The sequence below is a fragment of the Blennius ocellaris genome (assembly GCF_963422515.1).
Source record: "Blennius ocellaris genome assembly, chromosome: 5".
NCBI lineage: Eukaryota > Metazoa > Chordata > Actinopteri > Blenniiformes > Blenniidae > Blennius > Blennius ocellaris.
In genome coordinates, this window is record NC_137654.1 from 23,286,198 (window position 1) to 23,295,643 (window position 9,446).

Below are 9,446 nucleotides of genomic sequence, written 5' to 3' on the forward strand. Positions count from 1 at the left end.
GGTGAAGTGCACAGCTCTCTCTCTCCAGTCATGTGTCGATGGGGTGTTTGACGGTGAAGGCTTTTTTTTTGTTTTGTTTTTTTCACTAACTTTACACCAAACAAGCACTTTATCAGGAAAATCAGTGCAATCCAGGGCTGCAGATCTGCTGTGAATCCTACATATATTTTGCCCAAATTGTCAGTCACATCAGGTAACGTTGGCTCTGCTTTGTGTTGAAATATGCTCCTTTCATTCAGTCTCTTTGGGGAACTGCCAGATTTTAAAGTTCGTACCAATGCTGATATCAGGAGGAAATATGTTGCTTGTTTAGAGTGTAATACTATTGTGAAGTTTGAAAAAGTATAAATGTACATAGGGAGTCTTCAATCTTCTTGACAGCGTTTTCCAACTCGGGGTCAAGCTGTAGCGGATCCTGATTGATTGTAAAAGCTCTGGAATTGGACAAATCACTTTCAGAACGCCCGTACCAAATCTTCGCCACATAGCTGAAACACATTTTCTCGTCTGCTTGAAGGGAATTTCATCTGCCATATATCTGAGGGAAAAGTCTCTTCTGGGTGTCTAATACACTGTTATGGAGGTCACAAAGGGGGGAAAGGAGGGGTAGAAAGGAGGGGTGGAAAGGGTGGTAGGCGACTTGGTGGTCCAGTGGACTGGAAAACGTTGCCCCTTGGCAGAAAGTTAGTGTGTGGCTGGATCTGCGCTGGAGCTAATATGGCCATTGGTTCATTAGAGCTCTGATGTAAGGAACACTGTGTAACACCAAGTTTCAGAAAGGACCCACTGAACGCAGTCAAGCAAAGTGAAGAACCCCCCCCCCCCCCCCATCTCCGAAGACAAATCCCTCAATTTAGGTTAGACGTTGTCACCGCTCAGAAATTGGGCTTCTCTACTTAAAGCGTTCGCTGGACGGATGGAGATGCTTTCATAGTCAAAGAAAAGACCATATATCATTCAGTCACATGCAGAGCACTCACAGCCGGCCATGACAGGAGCTGCTGACAGGTTGGTCATCAATGAAAGGAGGCAGCGAAATAGAGAAATAGACAGGAAGGGAGCGAGAGAGAGAGAGAGAGAGAGGAGGAGGAGGAGAGGAAAGAGAGGAGAGAAAGAAAGAGAGGCTGACAGCCTCAGCTCCCCTCCTCCTCCTGGCAATCAAGGAGGTGAGGACACAGAGGGGAGGAGGAGAGAGAGCATAGGACCAATGCTTCAAGCTCAGCTGCACGTCAACACAATCAGTATATCACATGAGTATTCAAAAGTGGCATTGATGTATGCTGTGCATAGTAGTAGATCTTTACAAACTCAGCTGATTCAGAACTGCCAGCATGAGATGTCGCACCTCGCGCATCCCGACATATTGCGCGCTTGGAATCGACGTTTTCTGCAGCTTGACGGTGAAACCCCAACCTGTCCAATACAAAGTCAGTCAGATAACAACCATTGTCATGTTAAACAGGAGCACAATTTGCATGCTCGGGAAACTTCAAAACATGGCACCTAACCTGGATGCGTTCAACTCATTTTCGCCCCGACACACGAAACATAATCATGTTAGATTTAGTCCATTTTCATGGCTGACTGACGCCGGTGCACAAATAACAATTGTTAACCCCGGTTGTGCGCCAGCCACATGTACATTCAGTCTTGATGTGTGCACGTATGCAAATACAAGGCAAATAATAGAAAATAATACAGTCACTCAGGACAAAATGTGGTGGCAGGAAGGCAGAGAAGGAGGTGGAGGGGGAAATAGCCCCGCTCATCTCCTCTCATTTTCTGCCCGCTACTACCCAGCAGAGTTTCTATGGCAACCCCTCAAAAAGCGGTGTGCGGTGAATTGTGGATTTGAGATGCGCTGTCTGATTGCGCTGTGTGAAGGAGATGGCTGGCTCTTTCGTCAGCCTTCCTCTGTAAGAGGAAATTGGTGGAGAGCTCCAATGAAACAGCACTCCATATACTTTCTTTGATGTGTGTGCCAGTCTTTTGGTTCGAAGGCATGTGTGTGTGTGGGTGTGCATGTGTGTGCGTGCTCAAGGAAGCTTTACATTAGAATCTAGTGCCCCCTGCAGAGCTGCTCATCACTCTTGGCTCCCACCAGGCTGCACTCCGCTCTCCAAACGAATCTGTCTGGCTGACCATGTAGACCCATCAGTATGCTTTGGGTTTCAGCTGATTGAGCCGATGCCACTGATGACGATTCATTTCTGTTCTCGGTTCCAGCAGCCTCGTACGACACGGCACCAGTGATTAGAATAATATTCTTGACAAATGGATCGGAAAACATACACAGAATAATTTTTGCCTCTTGCCAAACACCCCCCACCCCCCAAACACACACACACACAAAGCTAAAAGTTGTGCATGAAACTGACAAACAAGTGATGTGAAGTCTTTGTCAGAAGACCAGTGTTTTTATCTGTGTGAGTACATGTATGTTATTCAGTGTGAGCTCTCTCTCTCTCTCTCTCTCTCTCTCTCTCTCTCTCTCTCTCTCTCTCTCTCTCTCTCTCTCTGAGTAGCTGTATGATGCTTGTAAGCTGTGCCAGTCCCCATTAGCATCCCATTATAAACCAGCATGATCACTCCTCACTTAGAATGCCTGCCACAGCGTGCTCTGCTCGTGCGTGCGTGCGCTTTTTGTGAGAGCACGTGTGTGACTCGCACAGTCAAGTGATTGAGATGGCCTTGTTTCAAAGAAAACCTGAGGAAAAACAAAACAGGCGCAGAGCCTCTTGCACTGTGTACAGTTCAATTTAAATGTGTCTGCAAGTGTGTTTGGTTTGTTTGACCCAGATTTCTCACCTACCCCACTATTGATAAATTGGATATCCGGAGGCAGGCTTGTGCAACAATTTAATTCTGTTCATGTGTAGTGAACAGCATCCTCTGCTGGCTCAGTTTATGTTGCACAGAAAAAGCTACATAATGTAATTTTGTTCGGTAGGCAATACCCATGGACATGGATTTAATTTAAGACATCATAATATAGACTGTTGTATTCAACATTTAACTCACATGAAAACCTCCTGTCAGTCTGACAGAAATTTGACACAGAAAAGCGGTTTCATTTTCTTTATCTAAACAGATATTGGGAAAACCTTGTACGGTTACCTGTTTCAAATAGACTGTCAATAATAAATATAAATGTATACAAAAAATGTCAAATGTCTAATTTTAGACATACATTAAAAAAAAATTGATCTTTAGCATTGAGCTAAATTCTGCACACACAATACAACGTACTACAGACAGTTATCAATATCAATGCCTGTTATTCTAGATTTGAAGTGGGCTCTCATGAGGGCCGCAGTCCTGCATGGTTTCAATGTGTCCCTGATTTAAAATGCCTTACTGTAATGAGTGGCTGGTTATCAGGCCTTCTGTAGAGCTTCATGGTGATGTGTTCATCCTGTCCAGGTGTGGCAAAGCTGGGACACGTTGGAAACATGCTGGACTGTGGCCCTTCAGGACCAGAAGTAGATCATCAGTTTTTTTTCCTCAGTAATATTTGTGGGCTGTCCTGAAAACCCGCCTGCAGAGAGGAAGGAACAAAAATATGCTGTGCCATCTGAAGTCTTGAAAGCAGGGGGGGGGGGGGATAAGTTCCCAGCATGATCGCACATAAAAATGGAAATCTCAGAATCTGAAGAGTGACTTGCCTTTTCTTCAGTTGTCATCTGGAACCTTTAATTTTGTTTCTCGTTTTGTCTTTTTCTCTGCAGATAACAACATGTGATTTCCACTGGCTGGGAACACAAAGGAAGACTTGTCCCATCAAATCAGTCATTTCCACACAATGCCTTTTGCCTCATTATTGCAGTAACACGCGTTTAACAAAAAAAATATATATTTTTTTTAAACAATGATGCATTGCGTCTTAATGCACTTTGTTACCGGTGTGTAGTCCTTGCCTCCATCCATGTTGTGATGAATGTAGACCACCTCGTACCGTCCCTACCACACCCACCCTGCTACCACACATACACACTGACAGAGACGCAGCGTCCCCGGCCTTCCCTGGAGTCGCTGGTCCAGGTCTAGAGGAATGTTGAGTGTCTCTACAGTACCCCCCCCCGCCAACCCCTTGTCCCTGGAGATTAGGGCTTGCCATGCATGCCCCCTCACTTCATTCCATTCCAAAGTGTGCCCCCTAAGAGCTGCTGCATTTTTATCTGAGCCCAGTGATTGTGACAGATTGGCCAAATGACACACATACACAGACACACGTTTGTACGACACAAAATGAGGCACAAGCAAAGGGGAGGCAGCTCTGCCCAGGGAGGGACCGCCAGCCTCTGGCTATAAAGCCCTCCCAGGACGAGGCCAGAGTCCTGCCCTGAGCTGGACGGTACCTTTCCTCCTTTTTTGCCAGGACACTGTCAGGACAGGCAGCAGACGAAGCCTCCAACATGAACGACATCTACAAGGCAGCGGTACGTCCTCCATCGCTCATAAAGCTGAAAAGTGTGTGGCTGCTTTTCATTTCACCAAAACTCTGTGAGAACTAATCTGGTATGACCATGGTGTTGTGATCGATTATTAACCAAAATCTTCAACATTCATCATCAACGTTGACAGTGTATGGCATATATGATGGTGTTCTCCCTTTTGTGTGTAAAAACACAAGGATCAAATGTTGTGATTATTGTTGTGTATAATGCCTGTCTTCATTTCCTGACATCTGACATTAGTTGAACAGTTGACAAATCCCTCTTGATGTGGCTTGTTCAGCACATCACTTCAATCACCAGCTGATGTCAGATGAGCATTAGCACCATATACGTCTCTCCATGTTCCCCTACTTCTGGCCTATCAGAGGTGACAGGAGCCACTCATGAGGTCACTGATGGGGCACATCCCCGGTCCGCTGTCCCCTGCTTCATTCATTACTCCAAATGGAACGATCCCACTTCAGATGGCTAATTTTGGCCAGTTGCTCAGATGCTTCTGTGTCCGGTGTTCTCTGGTGCCAGAGGAGGGCTTCAGGTTTAGATAACCCCCCCCCCCCACGGCTGGATTCCTGCATTATCTGTGAGCCTGGGAGCTGTGCGGCTATCTGTCCACCACCGCCAGGACAGGCAGCCGGCTGTCTCATCCATTTACATCCCCAGTCAGCACTGCTGCCGAGTCGGTAAAAACACACAGGAGTGTGTGTTACATACGTTTGTTTAGATGGATTATTTCATACATCGTCACTAAAAGGGCATAAATACGAAATAGTCTCTACATTTGTGTGAATGTTTAATTCATAGTGAACAACAAAAGATAAGTCTTACATAAGCAGCTGTCTCCCTCTCTCATTCGTGGTAGCTTTTCCAGGATTACTGTTCCATTGTTGGTCCAGATCCACAGCTATGCTAATTTAAAGCGCTGTGTATTGTGTGCTTCATCTGCGGTTTCTGATCCTCCTGTCTGTTTATTTTTAACTCCTCCTCTTACTGGCTCTCACATATGATATATAGATTCTGTGTTTTGTCAGGGGTGGCCCCCGTGTGCGGGACACCTCTGTTGACTGAAAAGTTATCAAAACAGACGAAGATACTCTTGAACATATGCTGATGGAAATATTGCTATGACTGTATCGCAGATTGACACCTTGAGCTTTAAAAAAGACAAATTTAGAGTCTTCAAAATAATTCTATGGTGATTTCATATATGTGCTCTCTCGTTTCTGGTTTTATAGGTTGAGCAGCTGACAGATGAACAGAAAAATGGTGCGTAAACTGCATGCAGCATATTTTTTTTTTTTTAAACTTGATTCGCCAATATTACCCAGGTGTTGCAGGGCTGCCTTCTCGTGTACCATTGCAGAGTTCAAAGCCGCCTTCGACATCTTCGTGCAAGATGCGGAAGACGGCTGCATCAGCACCAAGGAGCTGGGGAAGGTGATGAGGATGCTGGGTCAGAACCCCACACCAGAGGAGCTGCAGGAGATGATCGACGAGGTGGATGAAGACGGTAATTCAAAACACTGCCCTGGTGCAGCACATTAAACCCAATGGTTGTTGTTGTTGTTGACCTTTTCATTCCTACATGTCTGCCCGCACGTCTATCACCACACAATAAAGAAAAAATTCTGAACCTGAAGTCAAAGAGAATAAAAACAAGTGTGCTCAGCTGAATTAAAGAGGAATATGTATCAGATGACATGCAAAAGTCTTGGTTTTAAAGCTGTAAGATAGCAGCAAATGCTCACTCTGTATTGTAATGTCTGTATTTTAAATATCAAAACATCGGAAGTAAATTAACTTTCATTGCTATCATACCAGAAGTACAATAACATTTTGTGAGGATTTCTCTTCACAAAGAGAATACAACATTGAAGATACAGATAGAAAAACTGTAATTGGGTTCAAATGTTAGCATTCCAGTGGTAAAATGTCAGATAGCCCAGTGTAAGATGGTGATGAGGTGCATTTTGTGTGCAGGGAGTGGCACGGTGGACTTTGACGAGTTCCTGGTCATGATGGTGAGGTGCATGAAGGATGACAGCAAAGGCAAGTCAGAAGAAGAGCTGGCAGAGCTGTTTCGAATGTTTGACAAGTAAGTTTCATTTCTACATCCTGTTGCTACCTTCCACCAGTATCCCTCCTTTAAGAATTAATGCACCAGCAGCGGTTAACTGGCACAATCTCAAGAGGACGCTATTATCTGAAAATTGCTGCGGTCTGGTGATCAAATTGCTTTTCGTAGTGTGGTTCCAGCAAAGTATGCTCAACGTGTGCAATTATGTGTACTGACAAAATGCCAAGTAGCTCTGCAGAGTACAGCATGTAGTTTGATCCATAATCCTTTTTGACAGCTCAGAATATTTCAAACACCCACTCCATGTAAGCCAGACACCTCGTCTGAGCATCAAAGAACAGACTTTTTTCTCTCCCTCTCTCTCGCAGTAATGGTTCCTAAATGCTTAAATTCGGGATTCAATCGGTCACATGTCACCCAGAAACCCGCCAACTACCCTACTGCCACCTGTAAAGCAACGTCCAGGTTTTTTTTAGGCACCAATAATATACTTTCCTGCTTTGATCACGCAGAAACGCAGACGGTTACATTGACTTGGATGAGCTGAAAATGATGCTGGAATCTACAGGAGAGGCAATCACCGAGGATGACATTGAGGAACTGATGAAAGACGGGGACAAGAACAATGATGGCAAAATTGACTATGATGGTGAGAAGACTGACCTATTTCAAGCATGAGAGAGACGTGAAAATTGTTATGTAGAGCAAAAATCCTTCTATAAACATCATTCATCATTCAGTTTTCAGAAATACATGCTAGACAGGCCGGTCACTTTAAAAAAAAAACTTTTTTAACACAATTTGTTTGAGGCTCTGCTATTCACCCACCATGACTTCCTTCATTTCACAGAGTTCTTGGAGTTCATGAAGGGAGTGGAGTAATCCCGAACAAGAGAAGATCCAGAGTGTTATTTTTGTATTTCTCTGAAACTCCACGGCCATCTGTGGAAGACCGCAAACCCAATTAGACGTTCTGATAGAAAGAAACTGACAACTTTGCAAGATTTACTCAAATACTTCATCTAAATATGTCTGTGTTTCTCTGTCATCTCTTGCATTGTTGTAAATGTACAGTTTGTGGAACTGTTTGGTGCCCACCAATGCTGAATTAGTGTAAATGTATCAAATTTACTTCTATTTTATATCAAGGGCAAAAAGTATCCCACCCTTTGTGTTTGTTTCTGACTGAATCTTATCTCCCAAGTGCCACAGCCAGTTTACAAATCCTCTTACTGAGAGACTGATATTGTTTACCTGGGCAGAAAGTGTATGTGTGCACAAGGCAGAACATATTTGTGAGTCAACATAGATTTACACTGAGTTCTGAGAGAAAAATCATACTTTGCAACAATGTGCTGTCTGCATTTGTATTGATGTGCACACTGTATGCATTTTCTGTTTTGTCTAAAGTTTCCTCAGGACTTTTTATTCCCCTGGCGTGTCTCTGGAATGTCTGCATGTTTCTACATGAGGGGTTTGCTTGGAATGTGAGTTCATGCAATAAACAAGGTGCATTTGTCAGAGCAGTGGTTTTACCCGCCTCTCACTTTGAATAATCCCATTTTTAGTTCAATTATTGGATTCACTTTAGGAATAATGCGGTCTGCACGCCTGTGTTCAAGTCTCTCTCTCCTCTCTCTCTCTGGTGATGCTGTAGTCTTGTCCATTATCAGCTGCATTCTTCTCTTGCCTTTTGTGACGATTAGTTGGATGACGCGATGTAGAATATGAACGTATGGTCTTTAGCAACATAGATGTTACCTTTCATATTTGCCTTGATAAGATTGTCTATGATGTAATTCCAACCTGTTTCACATTTTTTAAGCACAAAACAGTCTCACAGCAGGCATATTGCGGAGCAAACAACCGTTATTTTTCCGGCTCATTTTTTATTTTTGCCATGTCGCTCACTGCAATTTAGAGGCTGTTCACATTCTTGCCTCTCTGCCCTGCTCTGCTGTTCAAGGAGCAAATAAACAAGGTCTGAAATATTACTGTTTACATGTCAAAACAAGACACACACTGGTCTGAAATCGAGTGGTCGACTGCAATTTTTTTGACTCATCTGCACAAATTTTATTCTATAGTGGCTCCTATCTATGGTATGTGAAGTATTTGAGTCGTTGTGGTGTAGGTATCTAGTTACACAGTCTATTGAGACAGGAGCTATTTATGTCTAATCATGTTAGTGCCCATGTTAGGGGATCTGGATTGACTGGCAACAGTTGACAATCAGATCCCTTTGTCCATATAAAGAATGCTGTTTGACTACAAAGAGACAACAGATCTATTGTTAATACACCTTTAATTCTGACATGAATCACATCCCACTGAAATACCCAGATTATGAGAGCAGAGTGATTAATTCCACACAAGCAGGAATTTAAATTTAGAAGAACTCCTTTTGTTAGAGATAATAGATTTCAAACATCACATTCACAGAAAATCTTCAACCCCCCCCAAAAAACAACAAAAAAAAAACCGCTCCCCAAAACATGTAAATTATATGGTTGCACAAAGCATCACTCACTCAGACCTGCCAGTGCAATAAGTTCTGTGGCCACACGATGTCGCCAGGAAAACACACTCTTATCTGGTTGTTCGGTTCAGTTACTGCAAACTAGAGATGAGAAAGAGTTTAAAACAAATCCACACTTTGTCCAAAGAAAGGTAACAATGAACAGTCAAAGAGAAGACTGGGAAGTCAGAAAATAATGATTGCTTTCAGCAATAAAGACATTGTTCAACCAAAGTAAAAGAGAACAATTGAAATTGGAGTATTGTCTTATTATGCACAAAGTAACTAAGTAAAAGCTCTGGCTGTGTTTTAATCTGACGTTTTATATTAATTTCACGTTTTCAAAAATTGTGTAAGATGCACATGGGACCAAGTGTGTGTGTGTGTGTGTGTGTGT

At 43.3% G+C, this 9,446-nt stretch overlaps 1 protein-coding gene across 1 annotated transcript; it reads left to right on the forward strand.

The window, feature by feature from the left end:
• Window positions 1-4,339: 4,339 nt before the first annotated feature.
• Window positions 4,340-8,564, forward strand: tnnc1a (troponin C type 1a (slow)). Its single transcript, XM_080497091.1, has 6 exons — window positions 4,340-4,439; window positions 5,690-5,720; window positions 5,818-5,964; window positions 6,435-6,549; window positions 7,044-7,180; window positions 7,382-8,564. The coding sequence occupies exons 1-6, from the start codon at window positions 4,416-4,418 to the stop codon at window positions 7,411-7,413; spliced, it is 486 nt and encodes a 161-aa protein (XP_080353217.1). The 5' UTR covers window positions 4,340-4,415; the 3' UTR covers window positions 7,414-8,564.
• The last annotated feature ends 882 nt before the right edge of the window (window positions 8,565-9,446 follow it).

What these genes read in the sequence shown, in the direction of transcription:
- tnnc1a (XM_080497091.1), top strand. Translation starts at nt 4,416, where the DNA reads ATGAACGACATCTACAAGGCAGCG. An exon ending in ACGACATCTACAAGGCAGCG is followed by an intron (nt 4,440 to 5,689) that starts GTACGTCCTCCA and finishes CTGGTTTTATAG; the next exon opens with GTTGAGCAGCTGACAGATGA. An exon ending in CTGTTTCGAATGTTTGACAA is followed by an intron (nt 6,550 to 7,043) that starts GTAAGTTTCATT and finishes TTGATCACGCAG; the next exon opens with AAACGCAGACGGTTACATTG.